Genomic DNA, 25,847 nt, shown 5'->3' on the forward strand with positions numbered 1-25,847 from the left:
GGCTCATAAAACATCATTACCTATTAATTGTAAAGCATGTCCCCTCTATTAACCTAATTCTAGTTCTAATAAGCTCTAATAAAACTATAGTTCTTTAAAACATTTTGCATTCCAACTGATCAAGTTTATGTTTAGCAAGTTACTTTACAATATAAATTTGGGCTTGCTTGTTACTTTAACAGCAAGTTCGCTCATAATTTCCTCCTCCACAATTGTTTGCATGCACTGCACTGGTGACTAGCTGCTCAAGTATTAAACCATCTCTTACCAAACTACTGGATAAGTAGCAGAGAAATTGTTCTCCTCATTCTAAAACCTTCTCTGAAGAACAAACAAGCTTCCCTACATCCAAACTTAACTCATGAAGGTTTAAATATTTCAAATTGGTAATGGATTAAACATAAATTCAACAAATTTTTATTCAAATATTTATTGTGTACCTAACTCTGTGACAGAATTAGGCACTTGGGGCAATGTAACAGACAAAGATTCCTGACCTCATGGAGCCTATTCTATCTATCTATGCCAGAAGGAATTTTTTACAAGTTCCTCGCTTCCTATGAACTATTACAGTTGACAGGAAAATAAATACCAAATAACTACACATCAAAAGTGATTATAATAGTAAACATTCATTTTAAAATAAAAATCAAGCTACTTCCAGAATTTTTGTAAATCTGGAGAAGAAATGTTAATGTCTGAAGAAATATCAACTGGCCAAATGGGTACAGGTTTGGGGAGTAACTATTAAGATATGTCACTGACAAGGTCATTCATTATCTTGCTAGGTGATCTTAAGCACATCAGAGGTTTTCAGTGTCCTCCTTCACAAAGCTGGTCACACACCAAGAAAGTTCTGGGGAATAACTCCCAAATCGCAGGCAAAGGTTATAAAAAACATAATCATTTATGACTAGTATTTTTCAGCTAATTTATAATAGAATGACCAAAGGAGGAGTTGAGATTTTTCTTTCTTCTACATTTGCAATGCCTTGTAAAAGCAGAAGAGAGAAAATTTTACAATGCATTGCAATGTATTATAAATACTGTTTTCCATCATTAAGATTCATCTTCTTTAAAATCTATACAACCCAATTAAGGTTAATTACATTCTTAAAATATAAATGAAATTTTCAAATAATTTCCCTGAGGAAATTTTATGAAATAAGCTTTTTCTTCTTTTCTCATTAAAGATGTAGGAATAAATATGTAGGTTTCCTGTCAGACTAAGATTGACTGGCTTCCTCAGTGCATGCTATAATACAAGGGTACTCTGTCACTCCGGGCGTGGTATCTCTGACAGGCTGTAGGCAAATAAAATTGTATCTGACATATGACTAGCGATGCTAGGACTTAGAAAAAACATCTTTCCAAAGTTTAATTAAATTCTTATATAATATTCACTGAAAGCTATTTTTCTCATAGGACTGATTTTAATCAAGAAAATCTCACAAAGGCAAACTTTAAAAATTAGTGAATAGATTTACAAGAATTATTATTTTTAAAGGATTTCTTTTATCTACTAAACAAAAGCAAATGTAGAACCCAGAAAAATAGTGCATCTCAAAGTTTCCAGTACTCAACAAAATTTTTATCGTCCCAACGGACTGAAAAGGCAAAGAACAAAGAGTTTTATAGCTTTTCAATAGATTAGCTGAAGAGATACACTGCATTACACATAAAAATGCCAAACTTTCTAATGTTAAAATAGGTTTTGAAAAAGTAAATACCACAGTGCCCTCTACCGTCCCTTTAAAGAAACTTAAATAATCTATAAAATACTTTTTAAATTTCTGAAACAATATTCAGCATAACCAATGAAAGAAGAAACACATTTTCATTATTAACATATTATAATAAAAATTTAGTATAATAAATACAGTATTAAATAAATTTTCATGTCATAAAGGTAATAAAAACATGTAACATCTTATCAGTTGTTAAGATGCTCTGACTGCTTCCAGTATAAATAACAATAATATTCTCATACCCACCAAAGTTGTTTTCATCACTACATTATTTTATAACTTCTTCTAGGAGTAGAGGAAGGATAGGTGTAGAAAGAAAAGAAAAACACTGATAGAGGAAGTAACGCCATAAAGAGAATATCTTTAGATGAGACTTTCAGAGACCTGTGCCCCAGACGGTATGTCTAGAGCAGTGGTTTCCAAAGCAGATTAAGTAAAATGACCCAAAGGAATGCCAAAAGAAAACATTACCACTTTCACTTTGAATTAAACATTACTAATATTTAGCATATAGAATAACATTCCCTCCTTAGGTGGTATGTCATACGGTAATATGTTAGGATAGGTGGTATCCTGAAATAAAAAGAGGCATTCCATAACAGGTAGGGTTCACAATGGCACCCACAAAGAAATCATACACACTTGTAAAGAATCTATACTGAAGAATCCATACTGAATCTATATTGTTCTAGTTACAAAATCACAAATGAATAAGTTTATGGCAGAGCTGTTTCTTACCTATTCCTAGTTCAAATGCTTCATTAGAGGTACAAAATTGAATCTGACAGGACAATAACTCTTTTTAATTAAGTTTTTTATTGTAATTCCACTGTTGTTAACATACAGTATTATATTAGTTTCAGGTGTACAAGATAGTGATTCAACAACTCTACACGTTACTCAGTGTTCATTATGATAAGTATACTCTTTAATCCCCTTTATCTATTTCTAACCCTCCAGCCACCTCCCATCTGGTAACTATCAACTTGTTCTCTATAGATAAGGGTCTGTTTCTCGGTTTGCCTCTCTTTCTTTTTCCCTTTGCTCATTTGTTCTGTTTCTTAAATTCCACATATGAGTGAAATCATATGGTATTTGTCTTTCTCTGACTTCTTTTGTTTACCATAATACTCTCTAGCTCCACCCATGTTGTTGCAAATGGCAAGCTTTCATTCTTTTTATGGCTGAATAATATTCCATTGTATGTAGGTGTGTGTGTATATACATACACACACATCTTCTTTATATAATTTGGCTATTGTAGATAATGCTGCAATAAACACAGGTATATCTTTAATTAAGTGTTTTTGTTTTGGGGGGAGGGGGGTACATACCCATTAGTGCAATTACTGGATGGTAGAGTAGTTCTATTTTTAACGTTTTGAGGAACCTCCATACTGTTTTCCACAATGGCTGCACCAGTTTGCATTCCCACCAACAGTGCAAGAGGGTTTCTTTTTCTCCATACCCTCACCAACATTTGTTGTTTCTGATTTGTATTTTCTGATTTGTTGTTCTGATTTCAGCCATTCTGATAGGTGTGAAGCGCTATCTCTTTGTAGTTTTGATTTGCATTTCCCTGATGATTACTGATGTTGGGCATCTTCTCATGGGTCTGTTGGCCATCTATAGTATAGGCCTTCTTTGGAGAAATGTTTGTTCATGTTTTCTGCCTATGTTTTAATTGGATTATTTGTTTTTTGGGTGTTGAGTTGTAACAGTTCTTTATATTTGGATACTAACCATGTATCAGATATGTCATTTGCAATTATCTTCTCCCATTCCATAGATTGCCTTTTAGTTCTATTATTTCCTTCACTGTGCAGGAGCTTTTTATTTTGATGTAGTCCCAATAGTTTATTTTTCCTTTTATTTACCTTGCCTCAGGAGACATTCAGAAAAATACTATAGTGGCCAGTGTCAAGACATTACTGCCTGTGCTCTCCTCTAGGATCTTTATGGTTTCAAGTCTCACGTTTAGGTTTTTAATCCTTTTTGAGCTTACTTTTGTGTATAGTATAAGAAAGTGGTCAAGTTTCATTCATTTGCTTGTAACTGTCCAGTTTTCCCCCACACCAATTGTTGAAGAACCTGTCTTTTTTCTGATTGGATATTCGTTCCTACTTTGTTGAAGATTAATTGACCATATAATTGTGGGCTTATTTCTGGGTTTTCTACTCTGCTCCACTGATCTATGTGTCTATTTTTGTGCCCATACCATAGTGTTTTGATTACTACAGCTTTGTAATATAACTCTAAGTCTGGAATTGTGCTACCTCCAGTTTTGTCTTTCTTTTTTAAGATTGCTTTACCTATTTAGGGTCTTTTGTGGTTCCATACACATTCTAGGATTATTTGTTCTAGTTCTGCAAAAAAATGCCATTGGTATTTTGATAGGGATTCATTAAATCTATAGACTACTTTGGGTAGTACAGATTTTAACAATGTTTGTTACATATTTGTTAAATGGAATGTCTCTCCATTTCTTTGTGCTGTCTTCAATTTCTTTTATCAATGATGTACAGTTTTCAGAGTAAAGGTCTTTCACCTCTTTAGTTAAGTTTATTCCTAGGTATTTTATTATCTTTGGTACAGCTGTAAATGGGATTGTTTTCTTAATTTCTCTTTCTGCTGCTTCATTATTAGTGCACATAAATGCAAGAGATTTCTGTACACTGAGTTCGGGTCATGTGACTTTACTGAATACACTTCTTACCATTTCTAGCAGATTTCTGGTGGAGCCTTTAGGGTTTTCTATATATAATACTATGTCATCTGCAAAGAGTAAAAATTGTACTTCTTCCTTCCCAGTGTGGATGCCTTTAATTTCTTTCTCTTGTCTAACTGTTGTGGCTAGGACTTCTATTACTACGCTTAGTAACAGTGGTGAGAATGGACACCCTTGTCCTGTTCCTGACTTTAGGGGAAAAACTCTGAGTTTTCCCCAACTGAGTATGCTAGCTGTGGGTTTTTCATGTAAGGTCTTTGTTATGTTTAGGTATTTTCCCTCTAAATCTACTTTGTTGAGGTTTTGGGGTTTTTTGTTTTGTTTTGTTTTTGGGGGTTGTTTTCGATAGCATGCACACATGCACCTGACTGGGGACAGGCAGAGAGAGAGAGGGAAGAGAGAGAATCCCAAGAAGGCTCATGATGTCAGTACCAGAGCCTAACACGGACCTTGATCTATGAACTGTGAGATCATGACCTGAGCCAAAATCAAGAGTCGACACATAACCAACTGAGCCACCCATGTGTCCCAAGGGGTTTTATCATGAATGGATGTTGTTGTACTTTGTCCAATGCTTTTTCTACATATATTGAGATGATCTCTTATTTTTTTTTTAATTTTTTTTATTTGACGTTTATTTATTTTTGAGACATAGAGAGACAGAGCATGAACGGGGGAGGGTCAGAGAGAGAGGGAGACACAGAATCTGAAACAGGCTCCAGGCTCCGAGCTGTCAGCACAGAGCCCGATGCGGGGCTCGAACTCACGGAGTGTGAGATCATGACCTGAGCCGAAGTCGGTCGCCCAACCGACTGAGCCACCCAGGCGCCCCGAGATGATCTCTTATTGATGGGATGTATCACATTGATTGGTTTGCAAATACTGAACCACTCTTGCATCCTGGGAATATTTTCCACTTGATCATGGTGAACAATTTTTTTAATGTATTATTAGATTCAGTTTGCAAGTATTTTGTTGAGGATTTTTGCATCTAAGTGCATCAGAGATACAGGCTCATAGTTCTTTTTTTTTTTTTTTTTTTTTTTTTTTAGTGTCTTTACCTGGTTTTGGTATCTAGGTAACACTGACCTCATAAAACAAATTTGGAAGTTTTCCCTCCTCTTCTAGTTTTTGGAATTGTTTGAGAATAAGTATTAACTCTTCTTTAAATATCTGGTAGAATTTGCCTTTGAATCCATCTGGTCCTGGACTTCTATTTATTGGGAGGTTTTTGATTACTGATTCAATTTCATTGCTGGTTATCAATCTGTTCAAATTTTCTATTTCTTCTTGCTTCAGCTTTTGGTAGATTTTATGTTTCTAGGAATTCATCCATTACTTCTAGGTTGTCCAGTTTGTTGGCATATAATTTTTCATAACATTCTCTTACAATTATTTGTATTTCTGTGGTGTTACCAGTTACTTCTCCTCTTCCATTTGTGATTTTAAGTCCTCTCTCTCCCTCTCTCTTTTTTTTTTTTTTTTTTTTTTCTTGATGAGTTTGGCTACAGATCTCTCAACTTTGTTGATCTTTTCAAAGAACCAGTGTGAGGAATAAGCTTAGAAATTCCCTGGACTGGGGCGCCTGGGTGGCGCAGTCGGTTAAGCGTCCGACTTCAGCCAGGTCACGATCTCGCGGTCCGTGAGTTCGAGCCCCGCGTCAGGCTCTGGGCTGATGGCTCGGAGCCTGGAGCTTGTTTCCGATTCTGTGTCTCCCTCTCTCTCTGCCCCTACCCCGTTCATGCTCTCTCTCTGTCCCAAAAATAAATAAAAACGTTAAAAAAAAAAAATTTTTTTAAAGAAATTCCCTGGACTTACACCAATGGGTTATCAAGGCATAAAGAATTAGAAAGCCATAGGATGTTTACACCCAAGTTTGGGTAAACAAGATTAGGTAAATAAGTATAGAGAAGGTGGGGCCAAAGCCCCAATATAGAGAGAGCGGAGGAAAGTCCCCAATAAAGAACATAGGTATATGAAATAACCAAGATTAGGTATTCAGGGCGGAAGTGCCCCCCAATTTAGTACTATAGCAGAAAGCTGCTTTAACAGGAGGAAAGGACCAAGTTAGCTAAACAGGTGAATTGGACTGTAGACCACTGCTGCAGGTGAAGCTGCCCAGAGCAGAGCTGATTAGGGCTCTAATCAGAAAAGGTACCTTGTTAACCCTGAGGTTATTTGCTCTGTCTCATCCCCTGGCTAGCTAAGACAAACAGAGGTGATGCCTCATGTCCACTGTAAACAACCTTCCACCCAGCTGCCCAGCGCCAGGATTTTGTTTCGTATTAACACAAAGGCATAACCCCCCATATTTTCAAGACCCATTTTTCCTCACGTCCATGAGTTAATGTTCACAGATTTATTGTCTCTTTGTGCACGTCCATCACCATGTTTGTAAGCCTTCTGATCCTAATAAAGGGTACAGAGGAAATAAGAGAACAAAGGCATAAAGCAGAACATGAAAAACACCTGTTCGAGGGACGCATTCCAGGTGGTTAGAAGAGAGGGTATGGGAAGGGTACGGTGGAGAAAGAGATGCAAAGGCTTTGGATGACACACTAGAGCCTCGACTCCACTGTGTACCTGAAATACAAGCATGGAAGGTCTCCAGGAAAGGAATAAAATGAGCAGAACCAGATGTTAAAAATCTAATGACCTCGGGGCACCTGGGTGGCTCAGTTGGTTAAGGGTCTGACTGTTCATTTCAGCTCAGGTCATGATCTCACCGTCTGCAAATTGAGCCCTGCATCAGGCTCTGTGCTGACAGTGCGTAACCTGCTTGGGATTCTCTCTCTGCCCCTCCTCCTGGCTCACACACCTGCGCGCACACACACCCTGTCTCTCAAAATAAATCAATAAACATTTTTTTTAATCTAATGACCTCTGTTTGAAACGGAACTGGAAAACAGTTTGGCGACTCCTCAGAAAGTCAAACACAGAACTACCACATGACCCAGCAATTCCATTCCTAGGCATATACCCAAAATTATTGGAACAAAAACAGATATTTGTGTGTCAAGGTTCACAGCAGCACTATCCACAATAGCCAAAAGGTAGAAACAAACCAAGTGTTCATCAACAAACCATTGTTATTTTAACAAATAAGAAAAAAAAAAATGAATGATGGATAAACAAAAGTGGTATATACATACAATTTAGCCATAAAAAGGAAAGAAATTTTGATATGCTACAACATGGAGAGAACTTGAAAACATTCTAAGTGAAATGTCAGACACAGAAGGTTAAGTATTATATGTTACATGAAGAATCTAGAATAAGCAAATTCATAGAAATACAAAATAAAATAGAAGTTACCACTGGCTGGGCCGGGTGGGGGTAAGGTATGGGAAGTGATTATTTGATGGGTACGGAGTCAACATTGACGATGATGAAAAAAGTGTTGCGTACAGATAGTAGTGATGGTTACAGAACATTACGAATGTATCAATGACACTGAGTTATACAGTTAAAAGTAATTAAAATGAGGGGCGCCTGGGTGGCTCAGTCAGTTAAGCATCCAATGTCGGCTCAGGTCATGATCTCGCAGTTTGTGAGTTCGAGCCCCGTGTCAAGCTCTGTGCTGATGCTTCAGATTCTGTGCCTCCCCCCTCCCCTGCTCATGATCTGTCTCTCAATAATAAATAAACGTTAAATTTTTTTTAAAAAACAGCTAAAATGGTAAGTATTATACATGTACATTTTAGCACAATTAAAAAAAAAAAAAGTAGCCTGCCAAGTAACACGTCTACATAGGCAAAGAGTCAGATATTTCTCCAAGAGGTTAACCCCTCTCGCCCTTTGCAAAGTCCAGAGACTCATTCTATAGCTTCATTTTTTTCCCCCAAGGAACTCTGGAAGACTTCTACTTACTTCATTTCACTGCTACCTTTTTTTCCCACAGCCTTCTCATGAGGCTTCCAGTAGAGAAAGCCAAAAAAAAAAAAGAGAGAGAGAGAGAGAGGAGAGAGACAGAGAGAAGCAAACAAATAAGTGAACAGGGGAAAACAAAATAAATTCCTAATCAGTAATATCTTCGAATTTGCCTTTCTGACTGAAAAATGAGGACCTGCTGACAAATAAGAAACTGACCTTAGGCAGGTAAAGGATTCAAGAAATAAAAGCTCAATCTTAAAAAAGACAGTAATTAAAAAGCTCTCATCCCGGGGCACCTGGGTGGCACAGTCGGTTAAGCGTCCGACGTCAGCCAGGTCACGATCTCGCGGTCCGGGAGTTCGAGCCCCGCGTCAGGCTCTGGGCTGATGGCTCAGAGCCTGGAGCCTGTTTCCGATTCTGTGTCTCCCTCTCTCTCTGCCCCTCCCCCGTTCATGCTCTGTCTCTCTCTGTCCCAAAAATAAATAAACGTTGAAAAAAAAAATTTAAAAAAAAAAGCTCTCATCCCAAAATAACTAAAAACAGCCAGGGAACAGGAAAAGAATCTACAGATTCAAAGACCACGAAGAAACAGCTCACTGGAAATATTTATTATATGCAGCAGGAAAACAAGAGTAGTCACACTGCTCGCTTCAATATAATCTTTTACTATATGGTGTAGGAATAAAAGTATGAAAGCCCCTCACTAGTCACCTGACCCTGAGAGTCTATAAAAAGGAATAACTTTAAATCAAAGTTGTCTTATGTATTAAATTAAAATGCACAGGTAAAGCACTTTGTAACCTGTGAACCCTTTTTAAATGATACCAAATTTTCGACTAGACTACTTCTGAAAATTTTTTCTCACTACATAAGCACGAACAGAATGATGAATTATTAATTTGGGGCAAATGTACTTTAAAAATTAATGTGCTTTGATGTTCTTTGAAGAAAACTTCTATCCATCAGAGGGTAATGATATAATTCTTATTTTTCTTGGGGAAAATAAATCAAACATTTAGAAAGCTCTAACGTGGTTTTTAAAATTGGTCACTCCTCTTTGGAGACTTAATTAAGATTAAGAAAAAAAATTCCCTCTTAACATATATCATCTTTGCTCAACTTTGAACATATGATTAGTTTGCACAGTAATTTGTAAATCAGTTAGCTTTCCACATATATTACAAATGAACTACTTCAAAGAATAAACATATTTTCTATACCAATAGGAAAGAACAAATTAACTTCATACTTTTCTCTTAGGAATATGATACTTTTGATATGAACAAAGAATTAAATTTTCAAATTATCTAATTTTTTACTCTAAAAATCATCATCAAGAATCTAGTTGATTTTAGGGACTCCTGGGTGGCTCAGTTGGTTAAGCGTCTAACTTCGGCTCAGGTCATGATCTCACAGCTCGTGAGTTCAAGCCCCATGTCGGGCTCTGTGCTGACAGCTCAGAGACTGGAGCCTGCTTTGGACTCTGTGTATGTGTGTGTGTCTCTCTCTGCCCCTCCCCCATTCACACTCTGTCTCTGTCTCTGTCTCTGTCTCTCTCTCTCTCTCTCAAGAATAAACATTAAAGGACTCCTGGGTGGCTTAGTTGATTAGGCGACCAACTTCGGCTCAGGTCATGATCTCACAGTCCATGAGTTCAAGCCCCATGTCGGGCTCTGTGCTGACAGCTCAGAGCCTGGAGCCTGCTTCAGATTCTGTGTCTCCCCCTCCCCTGCTCACACTCTGTGTCTCTCTGTCTCTCAATAATAAATAAACATTAAAAAATTTTTTTAATTAAAAAAAATGTTTTTTTAATTTTTTTAATCTAGTTGATTTTAAATTTACCAAAATAGGGGCGCCTGGGTGGCACAGTCGGTTAAGCGTCCGACTTCAGCCAGGTCACGATCTCGCGGTCCGTGAGTTCGAGCCCCACGTCGGGCTCTGGGCTGATGGCTCGGAGCCTGGAGCCTGTTTCCGATTCTGTGTCTCCCTCTCTCTCTGCCCCTCCCCCGTTCATGCTCTGTCTCTCTCTGTCCCAAAAATAAAATAAAAAACGTTGAAAAAAAAAATTTAAATTTACCAAAATAGTTTGTTTTCTAAACCTAAGTGCTGATACCAATTCAATACTCTTAGTGTATTCTAAACTAATTCCCTTAGGAATCACCATTTTTCACTTGTACCTACCAAACTTGCAGTCTGATTCACCCCACTGCTTAAGCAGACCAGTCACAATAGTGTACATGAGACCCAGAAACAAAAAGCAAATCCCTACTAGTTAATAAAATAAATCAAGCAGGAATAGCTAAGGAGCTATGGTGCCCTGGACAGATCTCGCCCAACCCAAGGTCATGACCAATACTCAGCTCAACCAATACTGCTCAGAAAGGTACTCCCTGAACTGCTAGATCTTCGTATTCTCAAGGAAGCCAGAAATCTGGATTTTTGAGATTAAACCATCTTGATTTTTAACTGTTAGAACTAATTTAAAAGCTGGTAAAATACCAATTCAAAGCAAAACATCTGTTGGCTGCCAATGTGTGGCTCTTGCATTCTTCTTAAACACCTGCAGTCTCCCCTCCATCCCTCTCTCATGATTTTATCCCCACCACTTTTTTTCTCCAGAATATCCAAACCTAAAGAATAAGGAAAGGTTAAAAATTTCAATAAAGGAGCTAGATGTTGTTAAAAGGTATAAACTTGGAACTAGAAGATGAATTAAGTTCTACAAATCAAATACACAGTATAGTGATTAGAGTCAACAGTAATGTACGATATGCAGATCTCCCTCAACTTACAAGAGGGTTACATTCTCATAAACACATCAAAGCTGAAAATAACCTGAGTCAAAATGCATTTAATACACCCAACCTACCAAATACCATAGCTTAGCCAGGCCAACCTTAAATGTGCTCAGAACACTTATCTACTGTTGGGCAAAATCATCTAACAAAGACTATTTTTAGTAATGTTGAATATCTCACATAATTTATGGATTACTGTACTGAAAGCGAAAGACAGAATGGCTATATGGGCACAGAATGGCTGCAAATGCATTGGTTGTTACTCTCATGACCACACAGCTGATTGGGAGCTACAGCTCCCTGCTGCCATCCAGCATCATGAGAATATCGTACCACATATCATCAGACCAGGAAAAAGTAAAAATTAAGAATTCAAAGTACAGATTCTACTAAATGCGTATTGCTCCCACACCACTGTCAAGTTGAAAAATCCTATGTTGAACCATCATAAGTCAGGGACCATACTTCAAATTTTCTGAGACTAGATCTTAAAACTTCTTTTTTCTCACCAGAAAAAAAAAGATATAATAATTATGTAATCAGAGCTAACACTACCAGTGCTAATCATACTGCATTATATAAATGTATCAAATCTTACATAATGTTATGTCAATAATATCTCAATTTAAAAAAAAGGAGTTAGAGAATACTAAAGCACAGGCATCTTTTTACTAAGCTTGAAGTACAAATACTTCAGTTTAAAGTTTTTTTAATGCTTTTATTTATTTTGAGAGAGACAGAGACAGACAGAGCACAAGTGGGGGAGGGGCAGAGAGACAGGGAGACAGAATCAGAGGCAGGCTCCAGGCTCTGAGCTGTCAGCACAGAGTCCAACACGGGGCTCAAACTCAACTGCCAGATCATGACCTGAGCCAAAGTCGGACGCTTAACCCACTGAGCCACCCAGACACCTCTGAACATACTTCAATTTAAAAAATAAGAAAATCAGGGATGCCTGGCTGGCTTTGTCCATAGTGCATGAGACTTTAGTCCTCAGGGCCGTAAGTTAAAGCCTCACATTGGGTGTGAAGCCTACTCTAAAGATAAATAAATAAGGGGCACCTGGGTGGCTCAGTCAGTTAAGCATCTGACTCCTGGTTTCAGGTCAGGTCATGATCTCCCAGATTCATTAGATCGAGCCCCATGTGAGGTTCTGTGATGACAGCAAGGAGCTTATTTGAGATTATCTCTTTCCCTCTCTCTCTGCTTCTCCCACTGACATTTAAAAATAAATAAATAAATAATAAATAAAAAGTATGAAAATCTTGCAGCCTTGGTGGCTCCACTTCAACTAGTGACTACACCTACTCTACCAACAAAATCATAAGGCTTCTTCAGCAAACAAAGAGCCAGGTCAAGTGCTGGCTGAGCTCAGGAGCCAGATGGACTGGAGCAGAGACTGAATTCTGTTACCTAATTATTACTCCTTTCTCCTCATCATTTATCTTTAAATTTTACTGAATTATAAATAACCTACAGTGTTATACTGGCTTCAGGACTACAACATAATGATTCGACAATTCTACACATTACTAAGGGCTCACCATGATAAGTGTAGTCATATCTGTCACTGTGCAATGTTATTAAAATGTTATTGACTATATCTTTCAATATATGCTGCACTTTTCAACTCTATGACTTATTTATTTTATAACTGCAAGTCTGCACCTCTTAATCCCCTTCACTTATTTCACCACCACCCACCCCTCACCTCCCCTCTGGCAACCACCAGTTTATTTTCCATATTTAAGAGACTGGGGGGTTTTTTGTTTCTCTCTTTGTCCATTTGGTTTTTTTTAGATTCCACATATAAGTGAAATCAGATGATATTTGTGTTTTTCTGTCTGATTTATTTCACCCTCTAGGTCCATGCGTGTAGTTAGTTGCAAATGACAAGATCTCTCTTTTTTTGGCGGAGGAATATTCCATTTTACATATGTACAAAAAATATATCACGTTATAATATTACAAATAATACACACACACACATATATGTATACACACATAACATATCCTTTATCCATTTATTTATAGATAGAACCTTGGGTTGTTTCCATATATTGGCTATTAAAAATAAAGCTGCAAAACACACAGGGGTGCATGTATCTTTTCAAATTAGTGTTTTCATTTCCTTTGGGTAAACACCCAGTAGTGGAATTAATGGATCATATGGTAGTTCTATTTTCAACTTTTTGAGGAACCTCCATACTGTTTTCTACAGTAGCTTCACCAATTTACATTGCCACCAGCATACACAAGAGTCCCCTTTTCTTGACATCCTCATCAATACTTGTTATTTCTTGAATTTTTGATTCTAGCTATTCTGTTGGGTGTAAAGTGATATCTCATTGCGGTTTTTGATTCATATTTCCCCGATGATGGGTGATGTTGATCATCTTGTCATGTGTCTGTTGGCCAACTGTATGTCTTCTGTGGAAAAATATGTGTTTAGGTTCTCTGCCCATTTTTAATCCAATTATTTGGTTTTTTGGTGTTGTACCTTCTCGTTATTTAAAAGCTAACAATATCACCAACTCTAGAATGCTGTCATGAGAAATAAATAAAATATCGCATGTAAAATACCTAGGCCTGACAGGTAACCTGCATGTGGTCAGTGTTCAAAAAATGTGTGCTAGGGGCACCTGGGTAGCTCAGTCTGTTAAGCATCTGACTCTTGATTTTGGCTCAGGTCATGATCTCACGGACCTGTGGAGCCTGCTTGATATTCTCTTTCCCTCTGCCCCTCTACCCTGCTCATGCACACATATGGGCACTAAATACATACATACATACATACATACATACATACATACATACATACTAAATATACTGGTGTGGTATATTATAATCGTTATAATTTTTTACTTTTGGGGGAAGAAAGCACTGGAGAAAGAAAAATTTCTGCCTCAGGGCCTGTGTCACTCTGTGTGCATGCCCTTGCCACTGTTTCCCTCCCTCAGACAAATTAAAAACTACTGCATATTTTGACATTATTCCATTATTCTTAGGACCAATGATTTGCAAGTGGTTTCTAAGTCTTATCCTCAGACCCATGGCCTTATCTGTAGAAGATGTAAAAGTATAATTAAGATGCCTAGCATCTTTACTAGAATGAGACCTTAACTCTTCCCAGTCAAGACTTTTACCACCATATCACCAACTAGTTTGCATTTTTTTAATAAAATAGAATATAAATTATTACAGCTAAAAGCCACCTAATGAAGTTGAACTTGTGACAATCATCTAAATATAAAAATACTCCAGGGGCACCTGGGTGGCTCAGTCAGTTAAATGTCCAACTTCGGCTCAGGTCATGATTTCACAGCTGGTGTGTGCGAGCCCCACGTCGGGCTCTATGCTGACAACCTGGAGCCTGGAGCCTGCTTCGGATTCTGTCTCCCTTTCTCTCTGTCCCTCTGCCACTTGCACTCTGTCTCTCTCTCCCTCTTAAATATAAATAAACATTTAAAAAATTAAAAAATAAAAAATACTCCAGCGCTTTGTTTGTTGGTTCCTAGTACATTCAGCACAATTTTTCTTAACCTCCCTAACTGCTTACCTGGTCCTTCCGAGAGCAACCACTGCTAATCTCTACAGGTTTGCCTCTTTCCACTCCCTCCTTTCCACCAAGCTGTCCATATACACTTTCTCTATACACTGCACTCCTGTACATCCTGTTCCCTCAAGAGGAACACACTCTTAATATGTATCCAGCAATAACAAATTAATTTGGGATCTTTGAAAGAATATCCCATTCATGTTTCAGAGAACTTGTATTTCCAACTAGCAAGATTCTGCTGTGAAGTTAAACTGAGTTTGTACTTCCGGAATAAAACCAATTTTTGGAACTCCAAGACTATGACAATTACAGTAATACGTTTAGAGAAGTGAATACTGCTTAAAGTAAATGGCCAAATAATTGTGACTTGCTGATCAAATCTAAGAATGAATTTTGGTTTTAAGAACTATTATAAGCATAAATGTAGGTAAGTTCATCCAGGAAACTAGTATAACCCTAACAGCTTAATGAAATAAAATATAAAGAGCCATCAATTAGCTTATATTTTACTGATAACACCTAAATATTCTCCAGACTTCTAGAATGATAATCTAACCAATTAAAATTAGTTGAACAGGGCACGTGGGTGGCTCAGTCAGTTAAGTGTCTGACTTTGGCTCAGGTCGTGATCTCGCAGTTTGTGAGTTCAAGCACCGCATCAGAGTCTGTGCTGACAGCTCAGATCCTGGAGCCTGCTTCGGATTCTGTGTCTCCCTCTCTCTCTGCCCCTCCCCCTCCTGTGCTCATGTTCTGTCTCTCTGTCGCTCTCAAAACAGCAAACATTTTAAAAAGTGTAAAAAAACTAATAATAATAAAATTAGTTAAACCAATTAAAATAAATAAAATGCATACTGTGCCAAAGGGGAGAAGAACTTTTAAACGGTACAAAATTTCAGTAGGAGAAGCAAAGTGCACAAATGTTGGAATGAATCATAATCCTAAAATATTAACTAAATGTAACTGGAAATAAACTAAAATCAAAGTCATTCTTATTTTCTAAAAAGCAGATTACGTTAGGGTGTAGGGATGGATGAAAAGGCAGAGCAAAGAAAATTTTAGGACAGTAACAATACTCTATAGTATACTATAATAGTGGATACATATTATTATGAAGTTTTCCAAAATCAAAATATGTACAACTCCAAGAGTGGACCCCAGTGTAAAACTATGCACATTGAATTATGATGATGTTCATCCATTTTAACAAATGTACCGCTCTGGAAGGGGACGCTGCTAACGAGGGAAGATACCAGGGTGGAGGCAGAACATAGGTCTCTACTCCTTCCACTCAATTTTGTTGTGAATCTAAGACTTCCCTAAAAAATAAAACCTATTAAGTGGAGCAGGGAGTGGACTGGAAAAACTTTAAATCTTCGCTAAGTGTAGGAGACTAATTTTCTTTAAAAAAAAAAAAAAACTATAGCATTTATAATCAGCAGTTCTAAATAGAGCAAAAACTAGATGATAAAGCTAGCATGATAATTTAGCCTTGGGTTTATATTTGTAATAACTTGTCTTTTAGCATCCTAGTGACCCCTTTGCAGCACTGTTAAGTGTTATCTCCTAACACCTTTAGGGAGCTTGTTTAAATAAATTGTATTCGTACACCCCTTCCATTCAAACATGCAGTCCCTTCTAGACACAAATTATTCATCCTCCTCAAAAGTCTATATTGAATGTCTTACTCTCGATAGTACACTTAGGAGATATAAACAGATCCCTACACTCAAGATCCCTTCCTCTGGGGTCGTACAACCCAACCCTGGGAAAAGCCCAAAATGTCCAACATAAGATACTCCAAGCAATCAAGTAGTAAAGACATGAAACCAGTCTGGCCTTCTGTTCTCCTTCTTTGAATTCTTTTCTCTTCCCTGGATTCTTCTCATCTTTCAAGTTTTAGTATAAATGCTATTTCCTCAGAAGTATTTCCTGATACCATCCTATTTTATGTCACAGCATCCCATTCCTTTGCTTCATTGTTCGTTTGCTTTTGCTCTTCTGTTCCATAATTACATATTTGGTTGCTGGTTTATCTGTATCCAGTAACAGACTGAACAACCCATGAGGGCACAGAATTCACCATATTACCAAGAATCTGCAAAGCATTCCATCAACACTGGTTAAATGAATGCATAGGTCTGGAGCTCAGGACAAAGGTCTGAGCTAGAAGTATTTGGGTATCGATCTTACCATGAAAACTGGTAAGATCACCTGCGGAAAATGTGTGGGTATAAGATAACAGAATCTAGAATCAAGAGCTGAAGAAGCCCAACATTTAGATTTTCAGAAGAACAGGCAAAGACGACGAGGGCAGACAAAGCAGATAAACCACAGGGAAACCAAAGAAATAGTGTTTGAAGAAGTCGGCATTCAACTCCAGAATGCCGCCGAGAGATCTAGTATAAAAGTGAAGAGAAAAAGATACAGTGGATTTCATTTGAGGGAGATTACTGGTGACTTTAACGAGAGCCTTGTCAGGGCTGTGCAGGACGTAATAACAAACTGCTGAGCTATTCATTCCCAGGTGAGGAAGCAGAGGCACTATCTAACCGTTAAGATTGTGGAAGGCAACAGAAAGACAGGTGATAGATGGAGACCTTCAGTAACCAAGCAAAAAGATCCTGAACACCCACAAGTTAAAGAGAATCGTGTATCTGAACAGCATGAAACGCAAACAAGCAGGGAAAGCAATCCTGAAGGACACCACCACAATGAGGTATCACTGAAACAACTGGGCATACTGTGAGCATTCAGGGCTAGTTATCGTTACCTGTTTAATAAATTGTCTCTTCATTAGACTGTAAGTGCCCCAATCAGGGCAGAGACCATGTCTGTGTTCTCCGTGCCTGAATTCCCCAGATCTAGCACAGTGCCTGGCACACAACAGGTGCTCAATAAATGAATTCAGAATTCAGAAAAAACAATCTTAACTATTCTCCTATCCACCTTGACTGTCTCCTCTAATTACTTTTGCTTTTTTTACTGTGAGATGACTATGTCACTCGAGCAGGAAAGTATTCATTACTGTAAGCATCACTGTCATTACCCCTTACTTCCCGTATCATACTCTTAAGTTTGTCAACAGCAGAACTCTCATCCCATGACACGTTCAGTGTCTTGCAGGAAGTAAGGCTAAACGCTCATGAACCTGAGTGAACGGCTTCTTACTACAAGGCTGTAACAGCAATTTCACAGAGTGATTCCAAGGTCACCAGCGGACACACGCGCGGAGATGCCAGGGCAGCGCTCCCCTGGGTGGAGCCTGAGTAGCCGCCTTACCAGCAGGGGGCGCTGCAGCCTCCCCCGAAAGCCGCCGCCGGCCACGGGTCCCCGCCCCCCCGCTCTGCGGTCACCTGCAGCGGCTGCACTCGGGCCTCCGCTCGGCGGGCTCCACCGGCAGCTCCCACAGCGCGTCCGCACAGGCGTCGTCCGCCTCCGCGCCCAGAAAAGCCGCCGCGGGCGCTGTGTTGCCCTCCGGCCCCTCCTCGTCGTCCGGCGTCTGAGACGTCGAGGGCCCACGCGGCCACGCGACAGGGTCCCCGGGTGTTCGCGCCTGTTTCTGCGGCTCCATGGCAGGCGCTCAGGTCCGGTTGTCACATTGAGTTCTCGCTGCCGCCGGGGGGCGCCACACTCTGGAGAAACCGCCTCGCGCCGCACGTCGTCACGCACGCAGGCCACGTACGGGGGGCGGGTCTCCGAAGCCCAGGCACGAGGTCCCGCCCCTCAGAGAAATCGGGCCGAACCTATTGGTCAGTGCTCAGTGAGCTCTTAGACCAGGAAGGGAAGTGCGGATTGTCTTAGGAAGCAGGTAGGAATTAGGTACGCCTCTCCGGGACAGGAAAAAGGAAGTCCCTCCGCAAACACCTAAGACTGCAAACCCATAATCACCCCTTTAAAAGTGAAAATTAAATAGAATTCTGCATTTCCCACCTTAGGTTGGCAGTTTGGGAATTAAACTAGTTGAGTGCACACCACACTTGATACACACTGGATGTACTTGATAGCGAAAGGCCAAAAAAGGAGAGGTTGTACCGACTGACGGTTGGTTTCTCTGCTGGGCCGCTTCATCCAAATTCTTGCTCTAGAAGGGCAGGGCTCTGTGTCCTGTACATCTTGGTATTCCTCCTCGGCATCAAGCATACTATTTTGCACTAGACACCAAATGTTCAATGAGGCTTTTCAGTTATCTGAGGCCCCCTAAGATAGGAAACAGGGCTGAGATTTTCTGCATGAGGGGGAAAAAAACCATAGAATGATAACTACCTTGCCCAAGTTATTTACAGCTTCTGAATAACAGCAATGTAGCCTGCAGTTTGTTAAAAGCAAAGATGAAGTCCACCATAGAAAGAAAGCAGAAGTACTACTTGCCCAAAATGGGTGCTGATTTATTAAAATTTTATGTGACTTCTACCAGTATTCAACGTTTAAACAAAAAATTAGGGGCACCTGGGTGGCTCAGTCAGTTAAGCGCGGGACTTTGGCTCAGGTCATGATCTCACAGTTAGTGGGTTCCAGCCTGCCTCCGGCTCTGTGTCACAGCTCAGAGCCTGGAGCCTGCTTCAGATTCTGTGTCTGCCTCTCTCTCTGCCCCTTTCCCGCTTGCACTGTCTCTCTCTGTGTCTCTGTTTCTCTCTCTCTCTGTGTCTCAAAAACTAAACATTAAAAAAAATTTAAAAATTAGTTTTCATCAGTTCTTCAAGTTTTGCAATCACAATTATTTGATTCTAGAGCTATGAAGGAATTAAATATAAAACAAAGTAGATTTACCACTAACAGTAATAGAGGAGTATTGTGTATTTCTTAGGGTGTTTGTTTCAGTATGAGGTTTTCAGTCATCTTAAAACCAAGCTGATGAATGGAATACAGGGCTATTATTTTTAATTATTCTGCATTCTTTCCCCCTGGAAACAGTACCTCTCATCTCTTTTTGGAGTACTCTAAGAAAGAGAAAAAAGCTGACAGACTCACCTGGTGATGGATGTAGGAAGGGAGAAAGAACTGACACTTAATGCCATCCGAAATGGTGAGATAATGAAAACCCAGAGACTGTAGAAAGAGAGGTGAATCAGAAAATAATGAAATATTGGCTGCAGATTTAGGTTGGAAAACCAATTCTTTAACTGCCAAAACTAAATTCTTGTGTGACAACCTTTAGACAACTTTTCTCTGGTTTCAAGATGTGAAATGTTCTCTTAAGTCATTTAAAATTCCTCCCAGCTGTGAGATATGTGAGGGCAAATCAGTCCTGACAAGCCTACTTATATTTGGCTTTCCCTTTAACCCAATCAGATGTCTGGCTTTACCTTTCAAAGTAACCAAAATCCAGTCATTTACCTCTTGTATTACTTCTGCCCTGGCTCAAGCCCCCATCATCTCTTGCTTAGAATATTGTCATAGGTACATAAATGGTCTCTTGCTCCACCCTTGCTTCTCTATAAATCTGTTCTCCCAGAGGTTAACCAGAATCAAAGAAAACTCCCATGCAGCAGGGATGCAGCCACAGTTGGGAGAAAAGAGTCATTCAGCCCTCTGGAAAGCAAGAAATTCGCCCAATATTCAAGTTTGTTAACCCTGGCCTTGAGAAGCCCAAGGATATGTACCACCTACCCAGCAGCTGCTACTTTATGTGAGGTTGCCCTCCTGGAATAGACTCATGTCAGAATTAAGACCATCAGTGACCCAATATCTGGGAAATGCCTAGACACCAAGAAGGGGCGCAAAAGTTCCTTTAAGCAACACTATCAATTTATGAGTGCAGGAATGTTGCAAGATAATCTATTAAAATGCTAATTTGTTTTGTTTATCTCCCAAATCCTAGTAGGTAACCTGCCTTCTTTGCCTCAGGAGAGTGTGAATGGTAAAAACTGATTAGAGACATCACAATATCAGGCCACCGTGTGGGTGTATGTCTGTGTGCATGTATGTGTATGTGTGTGTTAGGGTGCCGATGGGTAAGTGCCCTTGGGTAAAAGCAAAAACTCCTATGGGAAAGATTTGTCCTAACTGGGAGTGGGACAGAAAGCAACCAAAGTCACATCCCCACTCCCACCACGTTCCCCAGAGATGATTTAACATCCAGATAGGACAAATGAGGGAATGATTTCATGTGCTTCTACAGAGGGGATGAACCGATTCCAGCCTTGTAAAGATCCTAATGCTACCACCAGAATCCATGGGACCAGATAGTCAAAGACAATGGCATCTGACTGTGGCAAATGATGACAGACGGTTCCAGGAGCCTCCCTGAGGTTTCAACACCTGGTTAGATCCTTGAGACCCTGAATGTCACTGGTAAGGAAAATGTCCTCAATAATGTCTGGGATTGAACACCCTGTCAGCTCAGCAGAATGAAGATTCAACATTGGATAAACTTTGATTGAAATGAAATAAAGATACAACATTTCTTGCTGTATTCACTTTCTATCGATGCTGTAAGAAAATTATCACAAATTTTGTGGCTTAAAACAACACACATGTATTATCTTATACTTGTGTGTTAGAAATCTGCCATAGATGTCATAGAGCTAAAATCTAAGTGGTGGCAGGCTGCATTCCTTTGGAAGCCCTAAAGAAGAATCCCTTTCTTTGCTCATCATTCAGGTTCTTGGCAGAATTCAGTTCCTTGTGGTTGTCATTTTCTTCCTGATATCAGCTGAGGGCTATTCCCAGCTTCTAGAGGTCACTGATGTCCTTTGACTTGTAGGAGAAGCAAACTGTTACCTTTACTAAATCTCTTAGGGTTCTTTTTGGCCCTAGAATGAAATTGACAGGGGCGCCTGGGTGGCGCAGTCGGTTAAGCGTCCGACTTCAGCCAGGTCACGATCTCGCGGTCCGGGAGTTCGAGCCCCGCGTCAGGCTCTGGGCTGATGGCTCAGAGCCTGGAGCCTGTTTCCGATTCTGTGTCTCCCTCTCTCTCTGCCCCTCCCCCGTTCATGCTCTGTCTCTCTCTGTCCCAAAAATAAATAAACGTTGAAAAAAAAAAAAAAAGAAAAGAAATTGACATAAGACAGATCAATAGGAGAAAAGTGTAAGGGTTAAATCGTGGTGTAGGGCTAACCTGTAGCCTTAGGAAATAACAGATTAAGAGATAACAGCCTTGTTTTATCAATCAAGGGAACAAAAGTTCAAGGAAAATCAACTTGGATTAGTGTTTGATTGGATTGGAGCAAGAGCATGTCTGAACTGTTTCCGCCCCCATCTGGGAACTGTTTCTTTGCTCTGTTCCCAGGTGATGATAAGACGATGTGGTCGGCTATAAAAACTCTGTACCCCGGCTGTTGGGACCACACTCTGGTCAAGAGTGTGGGTCCTGATCGGTTGGCCTTGCCTCTCATTGCAATAAATTTTGTCGTGACTGTCACTGGTGCCCGTAGCATTCTGTTTCAGGAGTCGTGTGGATGCAACAGAAAGCATACAAATTCATTTAATGGAAGTTTTTCATGACCTGGGAGCCTTCATAAGGGATGAGGATCCAAAGAAGTTCTGAAACCAATTTGCTTTTATGTTAGGTTGAACAAAGAGGGGCAATGGTGGAAAATTGACTCAACTATGTGGGCAGGCTAAGGCAAGATCAGAATTATTTTAACAAGATCTGTTTGTACAGAATTCTCTTGATCTAAACTTCCTGCCCTTGATGATTAGAATGTGTTTACTTTCTGGTGTAGAAAGGACATAGTTCACATAGGAATTTCATCTTTAAAGAAAGAAAAGTCAGTGTTTTTCTTGTATTTGCTGTCTTACAAGTGCCTTTCACTCAAAATAGTCAATATGCCAAAGTTCAATATGTTTTGGGGTGGCATGTACTGAATTTCTAAGACTGTAATGGCATGTTGTCGCTGTTCTAATTCAAATCTCTCCAGCTCTTTCTTCCGTAACATTAAAAAGAAAACCACAGGCCCAAATGGTGTCACTGAAGCCAAGTCAACCAAACTGGGGTGTAATACCTAACAGTATTACATTGCTATTATAGCCTCCCCCAGAAATGTAGTCCTACCTGGTCAGTCAGGAATTTTCTGATCAGCACCAATGAAGTAACCTGTCCACCCATCCACATAAAAGAACCCATTTGTCCCCAAATGAAGATAAAGTCCCTGAAGTAATCCTTTTTTCTGTTTATGACTTCCTGATCCTGCCTTTAAGAACCTTTCCTTCTCTGCAGCCCTTTAGAGTTCCACTCGACTTGCTACATGGGGTGCTGCGTGATCCATGAATCAATCAATAAAGCCAATTATATCTTCAAATTTACTCAGTACATTTTTGTTATGTAACAGACGCAGCAGCAGACTTGGAGTCTGAAGTGAACTTTGGACGGCATTCAGGGAAACAAGAGACAGGCATGATGCCTGTGAACCTTTGAGTTCACTGTCTTTCTTGCTATTTCTAAGGGCCCTTGGTAAGTTCCTCTTGGTCCCTCTTGACTGGAGTTTCACTCTGTGTTTGAGCTCCTGGTTGGTTTTCCAGTGCAGCATCCATTACTGGGTCAGCTTAGGCTAACAGGAGGCTATCCTAGAACACGAGTCCTGACCGCCTGGTTCAGCCTGCAGTTCCACATTGGAATCCCTTCCCCAGTTCCAATCGACTGTCCCGATTTACTGGGGTTTGCTGGTTTACCCCTCTCCCCATTTCCAGTCAGTAGTGTCCATTAGTGGAGTCCGCTGGTATAGTCCTTGCTGGAAATTGCTAGTGGTGTGCTCTGTGCCTTCTCTCAGACAGTCCCCAGTAAGTTCTAAGCCCCAGCCCTTGTTTCTGTCCTCAGATTCCAGGGTGAGAAGGGCCGGTAGCAGCTACACTTCTCTGTTGGTATGGAAAGCAGTCCACATTCTTGAGGTCTGCTGGTTCAATGCTTTCCCCCGTCCCTAGTTCTTTGGTTATGTCACCAGCTAGACCCCAAGACCTGACCTTTACTGCCCACCTGCTCGTACTCACCCACCTTTGCCCCACATTCTTCCTTAAGCTCTTCTTTCCAGCTTATCTCTTAACTCAGGCATATGGAAAGCAAAACAGTCCCTCCAGCGATAGTGACTGCCCTGACAGGACTTCCAGCAGGCCCAGACGACCCTGACCAATCTGAGCTTGACCCCCTGACTCCCACCTACACAGATGGACTGTGGAGTGACCTCTAGAATAACCTATGACTGGGGTGCCAGGGTGGCTCAGTCGGTTGAGCATCTGAGTTTCGCTCAGGTCATGATCTCACAGTTTATGGGTTCAAGCCCCACTTTGGGATTTGCCTGGAACCTGCTTCATATCCTGTGTCTCCCTCTCTCTCTGCTCCTCCCCTGCTCACACTCTGTCTCTGTCTCTCTCTCTCAAAAATACATAAATATTTTTAAAAATTTTTTAAATGGCCTATCACTACCTTTCCCTCATTATAATACTAAAACCTCCATCCAAGAAGGAACACAAACCTCATTTATACAACATACAATGTGTGTATAGGCATGTTTTCTTAAAATTTTTTTAAGTTTATTTATTTATTTTGGGAGAGACAGAGTCAGCACAAGTGGGGGAGGGGCAGAGAGAGAGAAGGAGACAGAATCCCAAGCAGGCTCTGCGTTGTCGGCTTAGAACCTGACGTGGGGCTCAAACTCACAAAATCGTGAGATCAATGATCTGAGCCAAAACCAAGAGCCGGACGCTTAACCGACTGAGCCACCCCAGCACCCCAATAGGCATGTTTTCTTAAGGTGCATGCATGACCTTATGCCGCGTTCACACAGGATGACAAGGCTTCCTTATCTAAATATTCATCCTAACCCCAAATAAAAGGAAAACATCCACCCTTGCTCTGAGAGTCATGGCTTTGGAAGCCATTCCCTGTGATCTCCTTATTTGCTGCTCATAAAGTTTTCTTTGTGCCACAACTCAACCTGACACACTTTGTGACTCATGAAGAAGAAAATTCACGTTGGTTCCTTGGTTCAGTTACAGTTATTGCTGGCATCCACAGCTCCATTTCCTTGGTACTATTGGTTTCTGTTAATGTGCACATGAGATAAAGGCTTAGCCAACAGAAAAATAATAAATAATAGTAGAATGGGATCCTTAAAATCAAAAGAATTGAGCCCTCCACCTTCCGGCACACCTACTTATTTTATACCTAAGAACTATGGTCCCAGGAGCTATATAAAATCTACAAGCTCATTTTGTGTCCTAAAGACTTTGGCTTGGTAACCATCAAGTTGAAGGGGGCATCCAAAAAAGGCTAGACAGATGTGTGAGCTGCACCCTATTTGCAGCTAGCTATGGCTGAAAAGAAATACGTGTTAATTCCATTGGCACCTAGGGTCCTACCAAACGGCTGTGAGCCCTCAGAGGAATTACAGCCTAGAAATACAATGGCCTTTATGGGGAATGTTCCAATTAGGTATGATAATTTAAGAAGTACACTTGGGCACCTGGGTGGCTCAGTTGCTAAGCATCTGACTTCAGCACAGGTCACGATCTCAAGGTTCGTGAGTTCAAGTCCCACAGTGGGTGAGCTCCAGCCCTGCTTTGGGTGAGCTCATGACCCATTTTGGGTGAGCACAAGCCCCGCCTCTCTCTCTCTCTCTCTCTCTCTCTCTCTCTCTCTCTCTCTCTTTCTGCCCCTTACGGGACTCTCTCTCACACTCGCTGCCCCTCACTCACTTGCACCATTTCTCAAAAAAAAAAAAAAAAAGTGCGCTTGAAAACAAGTGTTCCCAAATTAAACAGAATAGGATACCTCTTTTAAATGACAAGCAGAAGCCTCCAAAAGGTTTCACAGTTCCAAAACATTGTCATTGAAAGATGCATTGCAAAAGGCTAATGAAAAATTGAAGATGTAAGAGGTACCTAAACCAAGATTGTAAGACTGGCTAACTCCTAGTGCTCCCCTCTTTCCTCCTTTAAGTACTTATTCTACTAATCCTCTGTCTGAATTGTTTTTCTACTCTGAAAAGACTACACAACCACAGGGTGCCTTGGTGACTCGGTTGAGCATCCAACTTTGGCTCAGGACATGATCTCGTGTTTCATGAGTGAGTTCAAGCCCGGCATCAGGCTCTATGCTGACAGCTCAGAGCCCAGAGCCTGCTTCTGATTCTGTGTCTCCCTTTCTCTCTTTCTGCCCTTCCCCCACTAGTGCTCTGTCTCTGTCTCTGTCTCTGTCTCTGTCTCTC

General features: G+C 40.2%; 1 protein-coding gene across 7 annotated transcripts in view; it reads right to left on the reverse strand.

Annotated features, from left to right (window-relative positions):
* The window catches only part of DTWD2 (DTW domain containing 2), a 462,321-nt gene extending 443,158 nt beyond the window's left edge, over positions 1–19,163 (reverse strand). For 6 of the 7 annotated variants that reach the window (XM_023254474.2, XR_006598135.1, XR_006598134.1 and 3 more), the window contains exon 1: positions 18,060–19,155. In XM_023254474.2, coding sequence (XP_023110242.1) covers positions 18,060–18,277 — 218 coding nt within the window. In that variant the 5' untranslated portion in view covers positions 18,278–19,155. Of the gene's footprint in view, positions 1–18,059 lie in introns of all 7 variants that reach the window. The other variant, XM_023254475.2, reaches the window with a different exon arrangement.
* Positions 19,164–25,847: the final 6,684 nt, after the last annotated feature.

The sequence above is a fragment of the Felis catus genome, chromosome A1 (assembly GCF_018350175.1).
Source record: "Felis catus isolate Fca126 chromosome A1, F.catus_Fca126_mat1.0, whole genome shotgun sequence".
Classification (NCBI taxonomy): domain Eukaryota; kingdom Metazoa; phylum Chordata; class Mammalia; order Carnivora; family Felidae; genus Felis; species Felis catus.